Below are 24451 nucleotides of genomic sequence, written 5' to 3'. Positions count from 1 at the left end.
TCTCGCTGCTCGTCGATTCCGGAGAGTCTTCTTGGATCGGAATCGGGCACAGGCCATACATTTCGATTCGTCGTGATCCGACGAGGGCATTTGTTGCACACCGGGTGGACGTCGATATGTGGATATTTGGCGTGGCATACAGGACACCGTTTGAATGGGGTCCTCGATTCCATCGTCGATGTAAGGTCGATGGTTGGATTAAACGGATCCAAAAAACTTGAAGAAGTTTGCTAAACTAAGCAAGAAAGCTGTCGATACCGAGCGGGAACAGTACCGACGAAAACTAAAGGCCGTTTGGCCTTAAACTAAATTTACCTAACTTGAGCTAAGATAAGCACATCCGAACCCAATGGCGGAAAAAAACAATCTGAGGATGGAGAGGATGCCCATGCGCACTGTGGTCCAGGGGAGGAGTCACCTATCTCAGGATACTTCGAAGACTCTTCCAGGACAACAACGTGCAAACATCCGGACCCAACACTAGGCGGCGATCTATGCACAGATATGAATTCAGCAGCCCACATGCCTCGAACCTGTAGCAGCTGCCAATTGCCTGAATCAGGTGACAGCAATATCCATGCCAATCACTATCTATGATTTCACTGGATGTGCGCTCTCCCTCATGTAGGACTTTTTTGGCTTCTGCCTTGAAATCCTCAGGTAGCTGGTCAATATAAGGATTAATATCCAACCACATTTGTCGATCCTACCCTGCCGAGACTGCCAAGGAGTTGGCTACCCTGACTGTGAGTGTAGACATGGAGGAAAAATGTTTGCCAATTGTGTCCAGGGCCCCCTCTTTATCTGGAGGCGCAGAGAGTGGTGCTGAGGGATTTTTGGAGCGGCGCTGAGCTGCTTGCGTGACCATCAAGTCTGGTTTAGGATGTCCAGTGACACATGTGGGGGCCTCCTCAGGTGCTGTGCACTTTTTATCTAGGCATGGTAATACGGCAGCTACTGAAGCCGGGGTCCTCATGACCTTAATGCCTTTCTCCCAAATGAGATCGATAATGGGTATGGCTCGACATATTTTCGTAAGGGCTCTTTTAAGTCATAGAGAAAGCAGTCCGACCGCTTTGTTGGCATGGGGAGATCAAACCTCTTAGCTGCTCTCTCAAAGAGGTTGTGGAATCCTCCCATATCTTCGGGGGGAGAATCCCCCGGAGGTGTTGGTGATGAGGGGAGTGGCAACATATAATCATCCCACTCTGCCACTGTGTCACAGGGCTCACCTTCTTCCCTGCCATCGTCTGATGTTGAATGATCGTGACAGGGACCTATCTGCGGTGTACGCAGAATCAGTGGAGACAAAAGCAGCGGCCTTGGAGGCAGTGATGGTGAAGATGGTTTACCTGGTGACGTTGAAGGTGGAGATGAGTGTGTGGTGGGAGACATTGATGGTGGAAAGTGCCTGCGATACTCATTTAGCATAAACTGCAAATCATTTCCTCCTGATGTTGTTGGTGGAAATGCTCAGGTAGAACATAATAGGATTGTTCATAATATCCCTCTTCTTCATCCTACGTTTGACACTTTACATGTAATTCTGAGGGACTGTGTGCGACACCAAAGAGACCTTCCTCCTCTGAGTCTTCCTCTTCCTGCAGGTGAGTGGGTAGTAGAGGGGATATCTTACTTGGAGAAGTGTGGGCTGAAGTAAGAAGAGGAGACTGTCAATGCTATGCTGTTTTTTGTCTCGTCAACGATACTTTCGATGGGATCATCGTCGCAGGTAGCATATCCTTCTTCGACGTGATGTTGTTGTCAACTACGTAGTCTTGGTTGACGGCGGTGACTTCGTCGACAGCTGTGTTCTCGCCAACAAAAGAGTCTTGGTCGGCGATGGCTGCGACATCAACGGTGGAGTCTTCGTCAACGATGGTTGCTTTGATCAGGATAGTATGTTTGTGGAAGCAATCAGAATGTGGCTTGTAGACGAGAGTAGCATTGTTGAAAGTGAAGAAGCTGTGGAAAATGTAGTTGAAGTGGAAGTACTGGAAGTAGACGTAGTCGGAGGGGATTTTTTCATCGTCGTTGAGACACTTCTAGCCTTCAACTGCGCTGAAGATGGCTTTTTGAAAGAGCGCTTTATCTGTGGTGGAGGTGTAGGCGGCTCAGATACAGTTTTTGAAGACTGTTTCTTCTGCAGATGACTAGTAGATCCTTGTTCCTAATATTTGCTCGCTAAGTGAGGGCCATGAGAGGATTTTTTAGAATATTTGCTGGGAGGCTGCTGAGAGGCATGTGAAGAGTCTCTCTGTCTTTTGTGAGATGTCCTGGAAAAAGATTCTTCACTGTCAGTATCAGAGGGAGGCTACTCCCTAGATTTAAGTTTTTGGAGCCACAGAAGGAGCTTCCCTTTCCAGTCTTTAAGGATCTTGGTAAACAAGGTATGACATACCTTACAGTCTGCTGCTTTGTGAGCAGGGTAGAAGCAGTAGATGCAGTCTTGATGTGGGTCCTCTGTATATCGGCTCTTTTTCCCACTGTTAGCATAATCTCTGAAGAGTCTTTTTTGTCTTCTCTGACATAATGCAGTCAAATTTAGTGGCAAGACAAAAGTACAGATATATAGGTGGAAGAAATATCTGTGTGTGTACACACACACACACACACACACACACACGCGCACATGATAGATTTGCTGTGAAGAAGTGTAGAACAGGAAAAACTAAGCAGTGCTCAGTGGAGACTCCCTAGCATGACATGCGGAGGAAAATCTGAGGGACTGGAGCATCTCACAGGAGTGTTCTAAAGGGGGATTCATTCTGATTGGTTAATGCCAAACGTTTAGTCTCTTTTCTTAAAATGACTACAATAAAATACTACACTAAGAGGCCTAGGCTTTTTCTAGTCTATAACTATCAGTACATTGCTTTATTAGGGTACCAGGGGACTCCCATCTCGAACACGGGGAAGGATTCAAGCAAGGAAGGAAGCAAATCCTCCGCCAATCCGAGAGGCTATGGCGCAAATCATACCACCCAGTCGCGCTTGCAAGATATAAAACCATGCTAGCCTTAAGGCTGAATACTATGAGGCAAGAATTACAGTCCCTACAAACAAACAGAGGGAAACGTTTAGAATTTTAAAAGAACTCAGCCAGAAGTCAGAACAGAAACCTGCACCGAGCGGCGGAATGCAACAAATTTCAGGCCTTCTTTCTTCTTAAAGTCAGGAACATTCTAGCTGAGATCGACAACACTCCAATTAACCAGCGCCCCCTGGACCGAAATTTAGCCCCTGGGACTCCCGGTGAGCAACTCACCTCCTTTTCCAATCTAGACTTAGCCTCCCTGTCACGCCTGATGAATCGCGTCAATTTAGGCTCCCAGCAGACCCCTGTCCTCCGAGGAGTTTTCGAATGGCCCTTCTCGGGCTAGAGAGGGAGATGCTTTCTCTACTTAATCATTCCCTGGAGACAGGTTACTTGCCCTCCAGCCTGAAGGAGGCCAGGGTTATTCCCCTGCTGAAGAAACCAGGGGCAGATGCGGCCAATCTTAAAAACAATAGGCCCATTTCCCAGCTTCCTTTTCTGGCAAAATAAGTGGAGCAACATGTCCTCAAAATACTCTCATCTTTCATGGAGCAACACCAGCTACTTCAGGTGCGGCAGGCCGGTTTCAGGGCCCACCATAGTACTGAACTGGTGATGTTGTCTGTGCTCGACTAGCTTAGAGTTCTGGCCGACAACAAAAAACCAAGCGCCCTGATTCTGTTAGATCTGTCAGCAGCGTTCGATATAGTCAATCACGCACAGCTTCTGGCCCAGATTGCCGACTTGGGAATTCGTGGATTGGCACACCAGAGGCTTGAGTCCTTTCTGTCAGGGCAGTCCCAAAGGGTCCAACTGGGTGAGCAGGTGTCTAACAGTAGTGCCCTCACATGTGGCGTCCCCCAGGGCTCAGCACTGTCCCCACTCCTGTTCAACATGTATCTCCAGCCACGGGTGGCCGCAATGGCCCGCATGGACTGTCAAGTCTTTAACTACGCGGATGATACCCAACTTATTCTCCAGATCGAGAATTCCCCGCAAGCCTACACTCATGTGCAAAACATCCTCAGATACACAGTGAACTGGATGACAGCTAACTCGCTAAAAGTCAACCCAGATAAAACTGAGGTCCTTGTCATCTCTTCTAAAAACTACTCCTGGAACGACCTCTTCTGGCCACAGGAGCTTGGAACCTCCCCTACACCAGTTCCTGTTGTAAAATGTTTGGGCATCAAGATTGATGCCAATCTCTCTATGGCCAATCAAGTAGCTTCTGTGGTCGGCACCTGTACGGGTTTAATGAGACAGTTCCAGAAACTTACCCCCCTTCTCTCACCTGCCACTTAACAGATGATCGTGTCGGCCACGATTGTGTCTAGATTGGACTACGGCAATGCTTTATACATCTGCCTCCCTGAGAAACTCATCAGCAAGCTACAGGTGATCTTGAATGACGCAGCTAGGCTGATAATCAGGCTCCCTAGAAGGGCTCATGCTACCATTTTGCTGTGTAAGTTGCACTGGCTCCCAATCAAACAGAGAGCAAAGTTCAAGGGCCTTTGCATTGCCCACAAAGCCATCCATGGCCAGGCCCCAGCCTATATCAAGGAACGCCTAGGGTACTATGCGCCGGGACGTACTCTTCCATCGTCCGAGGCAGGCCTCTTGGCCTACTCACGGGTCAAAACCGCATCCAAAGGTGGCAGAGCTTTCTCTGTCTTAATTCCCCAACTTTGGAATCAACTGCCTGAGAACCTTCGTAAAGAATCCGCACTCCTCCCTTTTTGGAAGCAACTCAAGACTCTTCTGTTTAGGGAGGCTCTGGACACAGTCTAAATTATCCGCCAAGTGTCTAACGGCGATTGCTAGTGGACTTTGGTCTTCTCAAAGTGCTAAGAGACCAGCTGCTTATTACGCGCTACACAAACATCAGTTAACATAACATAACATGTGAATCTATAAAAGCTCCAATACTGGAGTAACGGGGTTTACACAGCTTACTTTGGTTTTTAGTGATGTACAGTTTGGCTTCACAATCTCGTGTCCTGAACTCAAAAGATCTGTCACAGACATCTGCTTGCAACAGTCCCTTCAATGTTTCACCCCATCACCTCATCAGGTCCGCCAAGAGGACCTCCTCGAAAACGATGCACACAACAGCAAGGAGCTCTTCAGCATCGTGAAGGAACTCTCCGACCCCAGCTCCAACGCCAACGACATACCGCCGACGCAAGCCCTGTGTGATTCCCTCGCCATCTTCTTCCACCGCAAGATTTCGGACATCCACGACAGCTTCGAGTCCCGGACGAACCCAACAGGCCGCGACACATCAGACCCGCCGCACCCCATCGACCACGACCCCCTGACAGCCTGGGTCAACATGAACACCAAGGACACAATCAAGACCATGGGCACAATCCACTCCGGCTCCCCATCAGACCCTTTTCCACACCACATCTTCAACAAAGTCGGCAGCTACATCGCACTCCACCTGCGCAACGTCATCAGCCTCTCCTTCGAGACCGCGACCTTCCTAGAGAGCTTGAAACATGCCGAGATCAACGCCCTACTCAAAAAACCCAAGGCGGACCCGAGCGACCTCAAGAACTTCCGGCCCATCTCCCTGCTTCCATTCCCAGCAAAGGTCATCGAGAAGATCGTCAACAGACAGCTCACCCGCTACCTCGAAGATAACAGCATACTGGACCCCTCCCAGTCAGGATTCCGCAGCAACCACAGCACCGAGACCGCCCTCATCGCCGCCACAGACGACATCAGGATCCTGCTGGACAACGACAAGACGGCGGCCCTCATCCTCCTGGACCTCTCCGCCGCCTTTGACATGGCCTGCCACCACACACTACGCACACGCCTCCACGACACAGGGATCCGAGACAAGGCCCTGGATTGGACCACCTCCTTCCTCTCTGGCAGAACCCAGAGCATCCGCCTTCCCCCATTCCGATCCGAAGCCTCCGAGATCATCTGTGGCGTACCCCAGGGATCTTCCCTCAGCCCGACACTGTTCAACATCTACATGGCTCCACTCGCATGCATCGCCCGACAGCACGACCTCAACATAATCTCCTATGCCGACGACACTCAACTGATCCTCTCCCTCACCAAGGACCCCCTCACCGCCAAATCCAACCTCCACGAAGGAATGAAAGCCGTCGCCGACTGGATGAAGTGCAGCCGACTTAAGCTGAACACAGACAAGACGGAGATCCTCATCCTCGGCTCCAACCCATCAGCCTGGGACGACTCCTGGTGGCCCTCGTCACTAGGGGCACCCCCGACACCAACCGACCACGCACGCAACCTGGGAGTCATCCTCGACTCAAGGCTCACCATGATCAAGCAAGTCAACGCAGTCTCCTCCTCCTGCTTCAACACCCTCCGCATGCTCCGCAAGATCTACAGGTGGATCCCGACAGACACAAGAAGAACTGTCACCCAGGCCCTTGTCGGCAGCAGACACGACTACGAAACGCCCTATACGCAGGAGCCCCGAACAAGCTCATCAAACGACTGCAAAGAATCCAAAACGCCTCTGCACGCCTGATCCTCGACATTCCACGCCACAGCCACATCACCCCCCCACCTGAAAAACCTGCACTGGCTCCCCGTCGACAAGAGAATCTCCTTCAAACTCCTGATCCATGCACACAAGGCACTCCACAAGGCCGGCCCAGCCTACCTCAACAGTCGACTCTCCTTCTACGTTCCCAACCGTCACCTCCGCTCCGCCGAACTCTCCCTGGCCACCGTCCCGCGCATCCGGAGAACCATCACCAGAGGCAGATCCTTCTCCCGTGCCTCCAAGATCTGGAACACCCTTCCCCATAACCTACGACAGATCCAAGACCTCCTGACCTTCAGGAGACAACTCAAGACCTGGCTATTTGACCAGTAGCGACAACCTCCCCCCCCCATCTTTCCCTCAGTGCCTTGTAGTGCGCTTTACAAATCTTGTGATTGATTGGTTGATTGACCCCTGTACTTTTAGTAGGTGACATGTTTCCTTGCACACTGAAAAGAATTTTGAGAGAATAAACTTGTAAACTGACAAGAAAAGTTAGGCACTAGATCTGGATCTGAGTACGAAGGCACAGAAAGACGGGAACTCAGGTCAGTGCCCTAGGTTGGTTCCAGCTTAACATGATACTCGCTGAAAGGTGCCACACCACCTGATCAGGGGAGCAGGCACTATATAAATGCAAACCCTTCCCTCTTCCATCCCTCCACTATCCTGTTCAATCCAAATAACAGACTAACATGTCCACCACTCAAATTTAATTTCATACTTCCCTAGACTAATTCACCACTAATTCTCTTCTGGCTCCAGAGTAGCGCACTACTGACCGAAAAGCGCTTCAACACCTCATCAGTAGTAGGAAGCGCTATATAAATGCAAACATTTTCCTCTTCTGTCCCTCCACTATCCTTCTCAATTCAAAACAGACTAACATATCACCGCTCAAATTAATTTCATATTTCACTATATTAATTCACCTCTAATCCTTTTTGGGTTTCGGAGTAGCATGCTACTCGCCGAAAAAGCACTTTGACGCCTCATCAGGGGTAGTAAGCGCTACATAAGGAAAATGCTACTTACCAGTATGCACCTGTTCTTGGCAAGTAGAGCTGCAGAATCATATACTTGTGCATAGATCGCCATCTGGTGTTGGGCTCGGATGTTTGCACGTTGTTGTTGTATTGGAAGAAGTTCTTTGTAGTCACTAGATAGGTGACTCTACCTTAGGACGATAGTGCGCATGGGCATCGACTCCATCTCCAGATTGTTTTGCCATGGAGGGTCATGATGGAGTTAGTAAGAAATAGAAAAGGATGTTCATTTGTAATGTATCTAAGTAAGATAGTACTGGAACAGATAGAGGTATCCGGGGAGGCGGGTGGGAGTATACGAATCTACAGCTCTACATGCCAAGAACAGATGCATATTGGTAAGTAGCATTTTCCGTTCGAGGCATATGAGCTGCAGAATATATACTTGTGCATAGACTCTATAGTAGTACTCTCCCTAGCGGTAGCCACCTGTATCTGTTGCAGTGGTTTGAAAAAGTGTCCTTAGTACAGCCTGGCCCACACTAGCCTGTTGTTTTGCCTGCACATCTACACAATAGTGTTTTGTGAAAGTGCGGTGTAGACCATGTTGCTGCTTTACAAATGTCATCTATAGGAATGTTTCCTAAGAATGCCTTAGAAGCCCCTGGTTTGCGTGTGGAATGCGCTCTAGGGGGAATTAATAATGTACACTTTGCTCTTTGGTAGCATATCTGGATGCATTTAACGATCTACCTGGCAATTCCAGCTTTTGATATAGGATTGCCCTTATGTGGTGGTGAGAAAGCTACAAAAAGTTGTTTAGTTTTCCTGAAAAAGGATAGCTCTTTTGACGTCAAGCGTATGAAGAGCCTGTTTTGCTACTGAGTCTGGTTGAGGAAAAAGACTGGCAGCTCAACAGACTGGTTAAGGTGGAAAGCAGAAACGACTTTTGGTACGAATTTAGGGTTTGTCCTAAGAACCACTTTGTTGTGATGTATTTGCAAAAATGGTTCTTGTATGGTTAATGCCTGGAGTTCACTAACTCTTATGAAAGATGTGATCGCCACAAGGAATGCTACTTTCCATGTGAGAAATTGTAACTCACATTTATGTAAAGGTTCAAATGGGGGACCCATGAGCCCGGTAAGGAAAATGTTTAGATTCCACTCTGGAGAGGGTAGAACTCTGGGAGGAATAATCCTTTTAAGGCCTTCCATGAATGCTTTGATGGCAGGTACCTTAAACAAGTGTTGTCCGTTTTGTAGGTAAGCGGCTATGGTAGCAAGATGTAATCATATAGATGTGTATAACAGATTACATCTTTGTAGATGGAGCCGGGCCAGAGAGCAGGGCATCTGAAGTATTATCTTGGTGTCGACCTCAGCCCGAAGGTGAAGGTGTTACCGGAGCCTTATCTTTTGTCTTAGATGTGGCAGGGGTCTCGATCTCGGTACTCACGATCCGTTGACCTGGAGTAACCGTCTGATCCCCGACATCTGACTCGTCGGCCTCGGAGTCTTTGTCCTCGTGTTCTGGAGTGAGGCAAAGGTTACAGAACTCATGGAGATCGGTGTGTGGGACTTTAGCACCACACAGAGGGCATTTTTTAAATGGAGTTATTTCCATTGACTGCAGGGCCTGATGGCGCAGATGGGCCCAATGGCCCAAGCCGATGACCGGAATCGAAGGTCTTGATGAATTTTTAGATGCATGTCGAAGGGGAAACGCGATCGAAACAATACCATCGAGCGGTGAGGGATTGCGCGTCGAAGGGGGATTGAGTAAAACACTGACCCGGAACGCAGCAATTTACATCCGAACCCGATGGCAGAAAAAAACGATTTGAGGATGGAGTCAATGCCCATGCGCACTATCGTCCTAAGGAGGAGTCACCTATCTCATGACTACAAAAAACTTCTTCTAATACAACAACAAAATGCAAACATCCGAGTCCAACACCAGACGGCGATCTATGCACAAGTATATATTCTGCAGCTCATATGCCTGGAACATGCAATTACAATACAATATATATATGGGACTCTGACCATCACTTCCAGGGAGGAACAAGACCGACGCAGAGCCATACAACGGCACCTACTGTGGCACAGAGAATATGCTGAAAAAATCTTCTGGGTATGGTCTGGCACCTGGGGATATTCTAAAGACAAGGAATCTGTGGTTAAAAGTATTTACTGGAATGTGTGTTGGAATGTGTTGTACGTTAATATGACTAATTGAATTTACTTTTTAAAACAGAAAAGGGAAAAAAAAGAAAAGCATAATATTTTGCCTCTTATAGGCATCTGTTCATGAAAGAGAATGTATTTTTCGTTGTAGAAAATATATGGGTATATTTCCTGACAAACAAGAAGTCACTACTGTTGTTTTTGTTTGGGGGAAGATTTTCTTAAAGGAGGTCTTTGGAGGGAGGGGATGAGATGCAGGCAAAATGTTTAGACTGCTCTTTGTTCACAAAAATCAACGACTCCAAGTAAGACAATCCTCTTATAGGCATCTACCCATGTCAACAAAATAGGCAGTATAGATTTTAGGTTATGTTAATTTTGCCATCAAAGCAGAAATCTGTGCAGTGTAGAGCAAATGCACATCCAGGACCTTGACAGGGCTGGTCAAGGGCTACAAGCAGGTATGAATGGGTATGGGTTTTACTGAAAAGAGTCTCCAAATTGTTTCAGGGTCCAATTATTGGCAGTCAGTGATTTATCAGGGTGACATAAAGATTCTGATCCTTGAGCTGTGCTCTCACTAACCAGGACCCTGGTATACTTTGTCTCTAAGTACTTCCTATAGAAAGATGTCAGAACCCTTTGACAATCTGATAGCAAGGAACTATTATCATATTTTTTATTACAAGTTCCCAAACAGGTTCCACAGTTCAGAAAACGTTAGCTCAGATACAGAGATCAAGATTTCCAGGGAATCGCTAACTCTCTCAGATGGCATTAGTTATTAAGGTAAACCCAGGCACCAAATGCCTCTGGAGGAGGTTGTGTTTAGTATGGCACTCTCTACCAACACACTGCTTATTAAAGTATTGCCTGGAAAGACCTCTTCTGTGCCTTGCTGCATATCTGTCACTTCTGATCTTTCTACACAGGCAACCAAAAGCACTGCAATGCAATTCAGATGATTTGCTGTGTGCAACTGAAACCATTGCAAGTGTCACATACCTCACAGTGCTCACGGTACAGAAGTTGGAACTCCTTCACATCCTCAGCTCCCAGCCCCACAGGGAGAGCTTTCCCCAGCAGGTCGATCTCCACAAACTCAGGAAGGCTCCGCGAGGCATCTACAGTGGGAAATAAACAAATCATCTGAAATAACATAAAACCAACTGTACCAAGAATACAACCTTGTACTATCATTGAGTTGTACATTCACCTCTTTGTTTCCTCACCCCTTCTCATGCAAAGTGGTCTGTTGCTCATGCTCACCAGCTAGGTTTGACCTTCATGAGTACATATACACTAGCACAGCGTTAACACTGTCTACATTTCCTTCAGTTACACTAAAGCCGGGTAGGAACAGTAGGGTTGAGGAAGGCCACAAAGGACTATGGAGGAGGAAAGACATTGCAAATGAGAGTTCTTAGAAGAAGAGGTGGTAATGGAGAGACCGGGTTTTGCAGAGGAAACACAACCATCAAAGACTGTTTGTTAGTAGGCAGGGAACATATAAGGGATGGAAGAAGAAATTGTGCTATTCATATTCTAGTTATACATCAGTCATATTATCATTAAAAGCATAATCATGTCTGTGTAGTTCCAGACCACTTTTATTTTTTAATAAGAAAGAGTATCTCCTTAAAATACTTTATCCTATTTTAATGTAATGGTACAGGAAACAATACAGCTGTTCGTTATTCAGATTAACTGATAGCTCCAGAGTACATGCAGTAGTGTCTTAAAACTGTATGAATCTTCTCAAAGAGGCAAAGCGTGTTGCTAGGTGGTTCTTGTATCCATTCAAGTGGAAGAGGTTCTGCATTTGGTATCTAGAAAAGATAATTCTCAAACATGCCAGTAAGAAAAGTAATTATTTGCCTCTTTTATTTGGTAAATTCGGTTAACAACTTTCTTATATTAAGTTTCAATATAGCCTACAGGAAATGTTCTTGAGTCTCCTTTTTGACAACACATATGAAGGATTTTAAGGGAATGTAAGACAAAGTCTCGCCCCGCCATGTAAGAACACCATCTCCATCTTGGAAGCTCATTATGGTCCCTTCTAAGTTAATGGACCATTCTTTTGAACATGTGCTTAAGTGATCTACCGCTTCTATTGTGAAAAGTAACCTTCTCAGTAACTATTACATCAGCCAGAATGGATATAATTGAATAATTATTTTAATCTGTACTCTAGTTATCTCATAGGACAACTATAGCCTTCTACAGTGAAAATAGCTTTTGGGGACTTGTCATTGCAGGGACTTGGTAACATTACATTTCTGCATGTCCCACTTTTAAATTCCTGCACCCTACCTTGTGGGCTACAAGGTCTACATAGAGGTGACATATTAATATTATATTTAAAAGAGAGGTTTTTCCCCTGTTAAAAGGGTTAGTTTGACAGGTTGGACTACAGGTTCAAACTGCAGCAGCAAGGCCATGTTGGTAGGCCTGAAGTCATGTTTTCCTTGCCAAACTAATTGATGGCAGATTAGGTGCTGCAGTCCACAGATTACATTGAACATTTCATGACATGAATGTAATATATACCCATATATTATACCCTTACAAGAAAGTTAGGTATAGGAGGCAGGGAATTGCTAATTTTTACATGTTTTAGGCATCATAGCACATGCACTGGGCACTGAACAGCGGTGCCTTCACTTGCACAGTCTAAAATTCAGCAATAACATTAAGCAAGAAAATAGGGTCTCCATGCAAACAAATGCATGTTCTGACAATAGCTACGTAGACATATGAAGCAGGAGCAGCAGTGAACACATATGACTAGGTAATAGCAGTTACACATTCGATGGAGAATGCAGAATGGTTGTCACATTGAGTGAAAACAGCAGATGACAAGGCAGGAGAACAACACAATGTCACTTAGTAAGTGCACAGTGCATGTGACATTGGATAGAGGTTGTGAAATGATACACTGAACGGCGAAGAACACTGCTGACGCACAAGGCTTTTAGAAAAAAAAATCTTGCACTTTTGAGTAGCCAACAGGTTAGGAGAATGCAGGAAGATGGTGGCATAGCTTACCCAAGAATGGCTGGTACTGCTGCACCTGGGCACTGATTTCGGATAGCCCCGATGATTGCTGCTGCCCAACTCCAACGCCATTTGTCATACTGTCCATCTTTTGTACAGGCTTAAGTCTAGAAAGGAAGCAGACTCAGGGCTTAGTGACAACTTGAAACATTAGCCCTCCCCTCTGCCTTAAACACAGACGCACATACTTTTCTTGCAACACATGCTGACGCAGACACATATTAAGTGTAGCACATAGAGTACAGTGTTTTATAGCACTCAAAATACTTGCAACAACCACTAAAACATATATGAGACACCCTTGGGTAAATATACTGTCCTGAAACGTGCAGTCACGCCACCACAAAGAGTCTTTTAGCATGCAATGTGTAGGAAAGTACCTTTTTTGACATGGCCACCCCTACTTTGCCTGGTATTCAAAGCAATTTTGACTGGAAGTACACTGGGTTCCTGTGAGATGCCAGGTCTCTTCCCCAGAACTGTACAATTGTTTCCCCAATTGGCAATACCTTTAGCACTCCCTATAAGTCCCTAGTAAGTGGTACCCCTGGTACCTGGGGCAAGGAGGCTAAAAAGGGTCCCTAAGGGCTGCAGCATGAATTGTGCACCCTAAGGGACCCTCACCAAACACATACAGACTACCACTGCAGGCTGCATGTCTTCGTGCAGCCAAAAGTGAAAACACAATATGGCACACATCTCTGTCTGCCAAGCCTGCAGACACTGCATGCAGTATAGTTAAGTCATCCCTACAGGAGCCCTTAACATCCCTAAGGCAGGGTGCACTATACTACAAGCGATGACATATCTGCAAGAGCAGATATGTCCCTGTGCTGGGCAGTTCAGTTGCTGCCAGTGCATGTGATCAGAGAAGCCATTTTAAGTACATGAGCAGGGTACTGGTCAAAAACAAGTTCCTCAGCTACATGATAGCTTCACTGAAACCAAAGATATTTGGTATCAAACATCATGTATTAATAAGCCCACACTGATCACAGTGATGGATTTATTAATACAGGCACCAGGAGGGCACCTTAGATGTACCCCTGACAACCTACCAACTACTGATAGGACGGACTGGTCTTAGCCAGCCTGCCACAGCAGACGAGTTTCTGACCCCCAGGGGTTAGGGCCATTGCTCTCAGGCGGTCAGGCACAAAGACTGCTCAGGCAGAGGGGGTTTATACCTCCTCCCACAGGATGACCTATGAATTAGCATTTCAATGCAGAGAGCTTCAAAGAGCCCACCGACAGTCACACCCTCCCCCCCTCCCCTCCAGGGCCTATTTGGCACCTGGATAGGGCGGGAAAATTACTAGTCAGAGAGGAGTGTTCACCTCCAGGCCAGTTCCACCCCTAAGGTGAGCTGCCTGTAGTGAATACGAAATTTCAGGGTCTGCCATCCTTGTGATGGCAAACGTAGGAACTCTGGGACAGGGTTATGCCCACTTCCCACATGATGTGGTCATATAGGGGGTGTAGTGCCCCAGGTGTAAGTGACTATTGGCTACTACCCTACACTTCCGTAAATCTAGTATTCAGGGGAGCACCAGGAAAGCAGATCCTGCCAGCCTGAAAGAGGACAGACATGAAGAGTCGCAAGAAGCAAAAACAGAAGACCAGCAACTGACTTGGCGCCAATCCTGCCGGCTTGTCTGCTAACTTTGACAATTGCAATAGAAATACAATAGAAACTGCAGGAGCAGAGAAGGGCTTATGCCATACTTCCATTACCGGTTCTATAATGGCGTCATTAAAAGGGAGCAAAGGCTACGATGCAGTAGAAGGAGAGTGCAGAACCTCTGTCAGGATGTTAGGCTTAAACTCTGCAGAAGGCAACTGCAGATCTAAAAGTTCAGCCGCCTTCTTAATAACAGCGTGGTATGAAGCCACATCCTTTGAAGGAGCATCAGCAGGAGGAGTAATCTCCCATTTAGGCGATAAATCCAGGCCACTAGCCTCCTTCAAATCATCAAACACATCGTCCGACTCCATCAGCTGACCCTCCTCTACTTTCTCCATCAGGTACCTCTGTTCATCCAGTACCCTTTGGGCCTCCCTCCTAGATCTGACCCTCACAGCAGGAGTCGGCTGCGCCATGACCGAATCCGCATGCGCCGGATCCGGCGTCGAGCGTGGATCCAAAGGGACTGCCGGCGTCGAACGAGGTCGAGTCGGCGCCGGTGAAGGAGGGAGCGGCGTCCATGTCCTCGGCGCCGGCAGATGCCAAGACGGCGTCGCCGGAAAAAATGGCATGAAGGGAGCCTGAGGCTAAGCTTGGGGAACTCCCAAACTGAAGGCCATAGGACCCATAGGTGCACCAGAGGGGTGCATGGCTCTGGAGAAGACTCCATGCATAGCATTAAGATAATGCGTAGGATCCTGACCTGGGCCTGGAAATGATGGATAAGGCTCAGTCTGAGGCATCACCAGACTCGGGCCGATCGGCGCCGACGGTGGAATCAGCGGAGCCGAAGGCTCACCCCGAGCTGGAAGCTCCTCAATCGGAACCGGAGACGAAGCCGGAGATGGAGCCGGCGTCGGAGATGGAGCCGGAGAATGCTCCGGTGAAGCCACAGGTGACGACAGGCCAATAGGTGAATCAGGAACAGGCGAAGGAGATACAAAGTCCTTACGGCGTCGGAAGGGCGATGTCGATCTCGGAGCAGTATCCCTATCCGAGTGATGTCGAGATCCATGCCTCTTCTTTTTCTTGTGCTTCTTGGACTTAGAAGCATGCCCCAAAGTCGACTTCGACGCCGACCTCGATCTTCTCCGGCCTCTTTTTTCTTTTTTCATCTTGGCTATGAACAATTTTGCTTCCCTCTCCTTAAGAGCCTTGGAGCTCATCTTGCGACAGCAAGAACATCCTTCAACTTCGTGGTCTGATGATAGGCACCACACGCAGTCTTCATGCGGATCCGTTATCGACATGTGCTTTCCACACTCTCGACAGGGTTTAAAACCAGACTTCTTCGTCGACATTTCAGCTGAAGAAGAGAGAGAGAAACCAGCAGAAAACAAAGTAACAAGTACAGCTACAGAGAGAGTCCCGAAATCCGTTGGCGTCGACGGCGCGGAAAAAAGGGAACTGACGTCATCACGCCGACGAGGTCTTCTTATGGAGCCGGTGACGTCAGCGGGGTCGCGAGCGGAGCGGTGTCTCTGTGACGTCATCTTCGATCTCATCGGTGTGGACTGCTACAAAAGTTTCCGAATGTTGCTGGCGCAGGGGATATTCACAAGGTGAGGAATCCACTGGCAGATTTATCCATCAGAAGACTTGTTCTGCAGCTGCGCATTTCCAATGCCTGGAAGATCTGCCAGCACTTCACGCAAGAACCAGGAACTCCAGTGGAGCAGCAGACTTGCTTTCCTGCATCCTGCTAGCACCCCAAGAGACCTGTGAGGACTCCGGACCGCCAAAACCCGACATCTGAAAGCACCAAACCACCTAGCCGGAGCTGAAGTGGGCCAACTGTGCCAGCGTGCCTCCCCAACCTCCATAGACGAAGGCAACCTTTGACTTGCCCTCTTTGGACTTCCCAATGCCACCTGCAGCCTCTCTGCGCAGGCCCCCTCAAACCTGGCTCCTCAAATTACCTCTGCACCCGTCACTCCTGGCCTGTGGAGAAGAGGACCAATGGTGTCCCTGAGCATTATGAGACCTAAGCCCCCACTGGGGTTCAGACCGAATGGCCTCCCCGTCCAAACCTGCAGCCTCTTTGAGACCGGACTGATCCCCATTGACTAACACTGGGCCGCTGATGCTGTATTGAACCACTGCACCTAGCCGCCCTAGTGCCGCTGGAGGTGACCTGCTGGTGCTGCCTTGAACCTTGCCCTGTACTCACCTTAAGTCCTGACGATTGGTCTCGTAAGTCGCTGCCAAGAACTTTTATGCTGTATTTGTTTTTCCGCCCAGAGGATAATATTACAGCCTCTGAAAATTGCACAGAGTGTCAACTTTTTAAAACTAAAAGTATTTCTATCTCGAAATGTACGTACCTGATCATTTTAATTCTGGTGCCTAAATATATATAAAGATACATGTTATTTTTATAAATTGGTGTGGATCTCCTTATTGAGTGGTATGTATCATTTATTGACTATGTATGTATTTGCAGATGTCTAACACTCCTTCTGAAAAGCCTAAGCTGCTCAACCCACTACCCCTTAGAAGAGCACCTTGAGATTGCTAGACCTGCCCGCTAGTTCGGGAATACCTGGACTCTTAGCACAGTATACATCTTTTTTGGAGTAATATATAAAGAGTCAGCTTCCTACACATAGCTAATTTCCCGCCTGTCCTGGTGCCAAATGGGCCTCGGGCAGGGGTTGTGATCTCCCAGGTCTGGGGGAAGCCGGGGTCTCATATCAAAGGCAGCAGGGGCTTTAAAGCCTCTGGCCTTGGTATGCAGATTTACTAGATATCCCTCTGGAAGAGGTGTGAACACCTTCCTCTGGAGCAGGGATTGTTTCTGGCCTCAGAGAGCGTGGGCTCTCACCTCCAGGGGGTCAGAAACTCATCTGTGGTGGCAAGCTGGTCGATACCAGTCAGCCAGCACACTAGAGGACTAATAGGCTTCCAGGGGCACCTCTGAGGTGCCCTCGGAGTGTATGTCATAATAAACCTTGTACTGGAATCAGTACAGATTTATTAAGACAAGGTGTTTGATACCAAACCCCATAGGTTTCAGTAAAGCCATCATGTAGCTGGGGAACTCGTAATGACTAGGGCCCAGTACATGTACTTAAGATGACTTCCCTGTTCACTTGTACCATCTATTAATTGGACTAGACAGCAAGGGGGCATATCTGCAGATGCACATATGCCCTCACATGTAATATAATGCACCCTGCCTTAGGGCAACTAGGCCTGCTGTAGGGGTGACTTACATATATTACATGCAGTGACTTTGGCATGGCACGCAGTAAGTGTGCCATGTCGTGTTTTCACTCATGGTTTGCATCATGACACGCTGTGTGCAAAGGTAGACTGCATGTAATTAGTATGGGTGTCCCTTAGGGTGGCATGATACATGCAGAAGCCATTAGAGACCCTATTTGGTACCCATGCCCTAGGTACCAGGGGTACCACTTACTAGGGACTTACAGAGGTGCCAAGGTGTGTGCCAACTGATTTACAATTAGAAAATTGCACCTTGCATTAGTGAAAAAGCACTGGCACTGGGGTCTGGTTAGAAGGCTCCCAGTGCACATCAATCAAAAAACATCAGTAACAGTGGCAAAAAAGTGGGGATGACCATGACAAAAAGGGGCTCTTTTCTACACCCCTGTAGTTTCTTTGTGGTCAGCCTGGCCTTGCAGCTATCAGTTCGAGTTTCTTCTTGATGTTGCTCAATGGAGCTATATTTTAGGTTCAGTGTTGGTGCCTCTGCGTCCCCCAATGGAACCATCAGATTTGCAGCTGATGGGCATAACTGTTGCTGATTATGTGGCTCCACATAGACCTGTTGTGTTGCAGAATTATCCCATTTCAGTTCAGGGGCAATCAAATTCTTGCTCATTTCTCTAGTTAACTTTTTATTTGTAGCTCTCCTATGGCATTTCACTCACTTTACCGTAGAGCTAAATTCATCTGAAAAGCTCGAGCTACTGCTTAGAGCAGATGAACAAGTTACGTCTTCAGGATCCTCTGTGCTAGAAACATCTGACCCGTCGGCCAGTGAAAAAAATCTATTCCCTGGATCTGGGGATTCATCAGGCGCCTTAATCCAACGCAATCTACTAGTCTCCTTAAATCCTTGCTGCTAAGTTTAACCAATAAAGAACCATCTCTTCCCTTTCGGAGTACTGTTGCTTCAGGGAGATTGACCGTCGGGCCTCCTCTTGAGCCAAGTGACTGTTTGCTAGCTTTTTCTGGTAGCTCAATTTGATTTATAGAACTCCAATTGATATGACCCACGTAAGTTCCAGTTTAAGGCCTATTGCATTTGTGTCATGAGATGAAGTGGGCGGGGGGGTCAGCATCTTTGGGGCACCAGATGCTGTCACTAGAGCTACCCCCTCAAGTTGAAAAGAGAAAAGTGCAGCAGGCAAATCATCAATTGCCCCGTCACCCCAGCCATCATGTTCCCTTCCCTTCCATAACATGGCCAAAAAGGATGCTGACCTGGGGTCGATCTCTGCCATCAAGCTGCCGGGTTGCTGGATCAGACCGCCCTTTTGAATATCTCCTGTGCTGACGGCCAAGGTGATGGTAACAGACAAAGCCCGGTTAGGGGGAATAAGGCCTGGTTTCCACCATATTGTTGGCCCTGAATCTGAGGACTGTGTCCACACTGTCCCTCACCCTGATGAGATTCTCCTCCGATATCTGCTCCTCTGGGGCTTCCCTGCCCCTACAGCTGATGCAAAGAACTCTCCTATGTAGGGCTGAGGTCCAGATCCATGGGCCAAAAAGGCACCATCTGTGTCCTTTTTCTCTGCTTCCTTCTCCAGCTTTTGGAGCTCATCCCCTTTTAGACCCATTTTCCTTATACCCCCAGAGCCACCACTCCAATCCACATTCGAGCTGGGTGGACCAGAGGTGCACAAGGCTGCAGTGAGGCTCTCCTCTGCCCGGTCTCGAGTCGACCATAGACTCTTAGGCGGTATGCTCTATGCTTTTCCCACAGAGACACTCGCCCTGCCTGTGAAATCGAAATCTGTAGCACCAGCCGTGCCTGACTTCACTTGGGGCATGCCAGACAGCACAGGTAACAGCCGCTACAATGGCTGCTTGAAATCCCAGTAAACACTGTGACCAGAGCCGCGTCCCTGTATACCTGTGGAGGCACTTGTTCATCCAGTGGGAGTCCCTCTGCGCTCTATCTCATGCAGATCCAGTAAAGCTGGAGAGGAGCAGAGTCAAACGCGGCTGCTCACTCGGCCGTCATCTTGTTCCTCTTGAAAAGCAGTTCATAATTTGTAATTAAGTCAGACTCCTCCCACAGCTGATGGCCATATCATCTTAACATATATTTAGTTATTTACTATACACCATTGCATGGCTGAAGCATTTTTTCTCTACTGTATACTGTCCTTAGCCAGAACCAGACCAATAAATGCTGGTGCATTAGTTCTTTTGAGAGCTGTACTTTCTAGCAGAAAATCTGCTGCAACATTGCACTCTATATTTTGCATCCTGAAGAAAGGCTTTGTATTTTTAACTCAAACCTTGATGGTACAGCCTTGGATTAAGCTGGTTCTTTACATGCTTTTCTGCCTTGCTGCAATGTGATTGGGAGGAACTGGTAATTTATTTGTGAAGAGTAAAATGTTTTTTAGAAGGAAATCTAATTCTTCCTGTTCCTCCTCTAACTGTACACGTCTCCTGTCATTTTAATAAGAGATTTACATAGACAGATTATCCAGTGCTGATGGCTTGGATAAGTATATATCTACCTCTTCTTCTGAAGAGTCTGCTTCTATTTTTTTCCTAATATGTCCTCATCTTGATGTGTGATGCCCTTCTAGTCATTGAGGTTGTGGTGTATTATCCACATATGAAGAGTATTCCCTTTTCTTCCTGGCTTCGCTATTTATGTTGGAGGGATGAAAAGTCTTCCCTGACCTCCATTATTTCCTCTCTAGGTCTACTGTGCCTTGATTTCCTTCTAATTTTAAAGGAATTTAATGTGTGATAATTTTTTACATTTGTAATAAAACCACAGTTTTGGCTTTGATTTGGCTCATTTTTATTTAGACAATCAGAGTCTTTTCTTTTGCTTCAACGTCAAGCAATTGTACATTCCACCTTTAGGCAGAGGAGGTGTATGTTTCTCCTTGGCCTTCCACTGATCTCGATCTTCCTTGTGAGTTGAAACAGAATATTTAGGCTTGTTCACAATGATGTGAAAAAGTTACTTACCTGTAGACATAGTTCTGCATCGTGGGAATCTTCACTGCACAGACCCCAAAACACCTTCTTCGATACACAACGAGAATCCAGAAAAGAGTTCTGTGTAGTGTTGATCACTGAAAGTCACTTTCCATACATTTACGGTATAGACTGTCAATAGGTATTTTGGTGGAGAATGCTGGCAAGAATTGCAGGAGGAATGTACTGAAAAAAGCTTACAACACTTTGTCATAGGAAAAGAGCTGCATCAGGTAGACACTGCATGGTCGGAAAAGACAGCCTAATAGGCTAACACTGGTAAGTTCAATATCTGACCTGTACCTTTAAGGACCCTAAAGAGATCCTATCTCACAATGCAATCCTATCTCACAATGCACTGCAGTGGCAGTCTGCCTGTGAGAGTCAGTTATTTTTTACGCGAAGCACAGGATAGCAATACTGCCTGACCGCTGCAGAAGATGTAGAACTATGTCTACAGGTAAGGATAAGTTACTTACCTGTAATCCTGGTTCTCTTCTAGGGGTACCCTCATCAAAGTCATAGGCACTGAATATTCCCGCCCATGAGCTGGGACCCCGGAATATATATAAAACATTATATATGAAAACATATATACACAGATATATATATATATATATATATATATATACACACACACACATCATTTTTTACAAGCCAATGCAGAGTCCCAGAGAAAACAAAGGCTAACCAATGCTCTGAAACCTTGTTTTTGCAATAAATACAAAACAACAGGAGGACAAGGAGACACTCGAACTCTCTTTAATGAACAGTAGAAAAATTACCCTGCAAAGAATACAGGCATTGTTAGCCTATAGGCAGCATTGAACGCTTAACAGCATAGGAAAATAAAGCAACTGCAAGCAAAAACTGGCACCGTGCCTTTAAGGCAGCCATGACCCCCAGCTTCCCATCATGCCTCAGGGGTGACAGTTAGGTCAGTTGTTCTTTGCGGAGACCCAGAGGTCAGGACACAAAGAGATGACAGAATTCTGAATCATTTGCTTGGGGAGGTGGGTGGGTTGCTTATGACTGATGAAGATACCCCTGGAATGACAACCATAAAAAACAGTAATATAGAAATCACATCAAATGACTTTAGCGTTGTAATAAATTCCTCAAGGAGGCTTGGCCTACTTGAGTATCTGCTCTAGTATCAGAGTCGAGACAGTAGTGCCTAGTGAAAGTGTGTACCAACTTCCAAGTGGCTGCTTTTCAGATCTTAGCAATCGGTACATTGTGCAGAAAAGCTATCATAGCTGCCTTTCCCCTAGTGGAATGAATCTTGGGAGACAACAAAGGGGGTTTATTTGCCAATTGGCAAAGCCAGCTTGATACATGACACTATCCATCTGGAAATGGAACGCTTGGAGGCTGGGAAACCTCCCTGATGGAACCACAGTTTAAAAAATAATTGATCGACTTCCTAATAGCCTGAGACTTGTCTAGGTAAAATTTCTAGACTCTTTTAAGGTCTAAAGAATGGAGGAATCTCTCAATTGGTGTAGGGGGTTTGGGAAAGAAAGTATGCAGCGAAATGGTTTGATTAACATGGAAATCCGACACCACTTTCGGCAGGAAGGAGGGCGCGGTGGATTCCCAGAACCACTCTGTTGTGGTGAAAAACATTGTACGGTTCCTTGGAACAGAGAGCCTGAATTTTTCTCACCCTACGAACAGAAGTGATTGCCACCAAAAAGGCGGCTTTCCATGTAAGGTGCTGAAGGTTCGCTTTGTGAATTGGCTCAAAAATGGGCCCCATGAGCTTGGAAAGGATCAGGTTTAGCTCTCAGGGAGGCGAAGGAGGCTGGACAGGGGGAAAAACTTTCTTTAAACCCTGAAGGAAATCCTTAACCACCTGAAGCTGAAAGAAAGAAGGTTGAGTAGGTGACTTTCTATATGCCGTAATGGCAGCCGGTGTACTTTTATGGAAGCAAATTTTATACCTGACTTGGCTAAATGTAATAGATAAGGCAACATTACCTCCTCTTGCCCTCTGGTAGATTGATAACCATTTTGCACACACCACAAATAAAACCTTTTCCATTTAAAATAATAGGAATGTCTTGTGGAAGGCCTTCTAGACTCTTTCAAGATGCTCATGCAGTCCTGAGGAAGACCTAGGTGACCATACTGGAGGACATCAGGAGCCATGCTGCTAAGTTGAGCGAAGAAAGGTTGGGATGATGGATCCTCCCGTTCATCTTGGACAGGAGGTCGGGTCTTCACGGAAGCCTCCTGTGTGGACACTCTTAGAGATGTAGAAGGTCCGGGTACCACCTCTGCCGTGGCCAGTCTGGTGCAATTAGTATCATACTCGCTCTGGAGTGTGTGAGCTTGGTTATGACTTTCGGCACGACAGAGAGAGGAGGAAAAGCGTAAACAAAGTCCCCTGACCAGTCGATCAAAAGGGCATTCCCTAAAGATCCTGGTCGGTAAAACCTTGACGCGAAGGCATAGCATTTTTTGGGGGTATCCTTCGCAAAGAGATTGATGGTTGGTTGACCCTTTTGCTGAAAAATGTCTGCCACTACTTCGTCGTACAGAGCCCAGTCTTGTTGATTGTTGAAGTGATGACTTGGAGAGTCCGCTTGAGAGTTTTGTTCCCCTGGCAGATGGACTGCTGTGATTGAGAGCTCGCTGGCCAGGAGCCAATACCAAATCACCAGAGCCTCCAGGGACAGAGGGCGAGAGCGGGTTCCTCTCTGCTTGTTTAGATAGTACATAGTGGTCTTGTTGTCCGTCTGGACCAATATGGACTTGGACTGTATGGAAGGGTAGAAGGCCTTGAGAGCTAGATGCACTGCCCGTAGCTCCAGCATGTTTATGCGATATGCCTGTTTCTTGCTTGACGACCGGCCCTGTGTCTGCAGAGGGACCATGTATGCTTCCCAGCCCTGAAGGGAAGCATCTGTGATCAAAGATTGTGTTGGAGGAGGTTGGTGGAAGGGCACTCCTAGTAGGAGATTTTTCAGATGAGTCCACCATGGAATGGATGATCTCGCAGAAGAGAAAAGTAGAATTGTAGTCCCAACGAGCCGTCTTTTGATCGCGTTTGTCTTCCAGGTCCTGCTGCAGAGGCCTCATCCTCAGCCTGGCACTGGGGACTAGATAAATGCAAGATGCCATCGATGCAACATGCTGAACTGTGGGGTTGATGAACTTGAAGTAAGACTATTGTATTTCAGACTGATTGATAATAGTCTCTCCTCCAAAGGAAACACCCATCCTGTACTGGAGTCTAGAGTAGCACCTAGGTAATGTATCCTTTGAGTGGGCTAATGGACTGATTCCTCCAGATTGACCTGAAGGCCCACCCGCAGTATCAGATTCAGACAGATTCGATAGTGGTCTTTCACAGTCTGAAGAGATGAACTGTTTAGGAGCCAACCATCGAGGTTTGGATAGATAAACAGATCTTGGCGACGTAGAGCAGCGGCTACTACTGCCATGAACTTGGTGAACACTCGAAGGGCCGACTTTAGGCCAAACGGCAGGACTTTCTACTGATAGTGCTTGGAGCCTACCATGAAGCGCAGGAACTTCCAGTGTCATCAAGCAATTGGAACATGGAAGTATGCATCCTGAAGTTCTATCGAGCACATCCAGTCTTCTTGATGGAGATGAGGGTATATTTGATGGAGCGCTAGCATACGAAATTTCTCGCTGAGGATGCGATGATCTAATATAGGTCTGAATCGTGCTTTTTGGCCTTTCTTTTGTACCAGGAAGTATCTGGAGTAAACCCCCTTT

General features: G+C 47.0%; 1 protein-coding gene across 7 annotated transcripts in view; it reads right to left on the bottom strand.

The window, feature by feature from the left end:
• Positions 1-24451, bottom strand: part of RFX1 (regulatory factor X1) — a 549504-nt gene that overhangs the window by 244660 nt on the left and 280393 nt on the right. For all 7 annotated transcript variants that reach the window (XM_085600474.1, XM_085600477.1, XM_085600480.1 and 4 more), the window contains 2 exons: positions 12805-12920; positions 10759-10877 (listed from right to left, as the gene is read on the bottom strand). In XM_085600474.1, coding sequence (XP_085456600.1) covers positions 10759-10877; positions 12805-12920 — 235 coding nt within the window. The remainder of the gene's footprint in view (positions 1-10758; positions 10878-12804; positions 12921-24451) is intronic.

Source organism: Triturus cristatus, chromosome 4_2 (genome assembly GCF_964204655.1).
Source record: "Triturus cristatus chromosome 4_2, aTriCri1.1, whole genome shotgun sequence".
In the NCBI taxonomy this organism is placed as follows: domain Eukaryota; kingdom Metazoa; phylum Chordata; class Amphibia; order Caudata; family Salamandridae; genus Triturus; species Triturus cristatus.
Note: the sequence above shows the minus strand (reverse complement) of the source record. Positions and strands in the feature narration are given on the sequence as shown.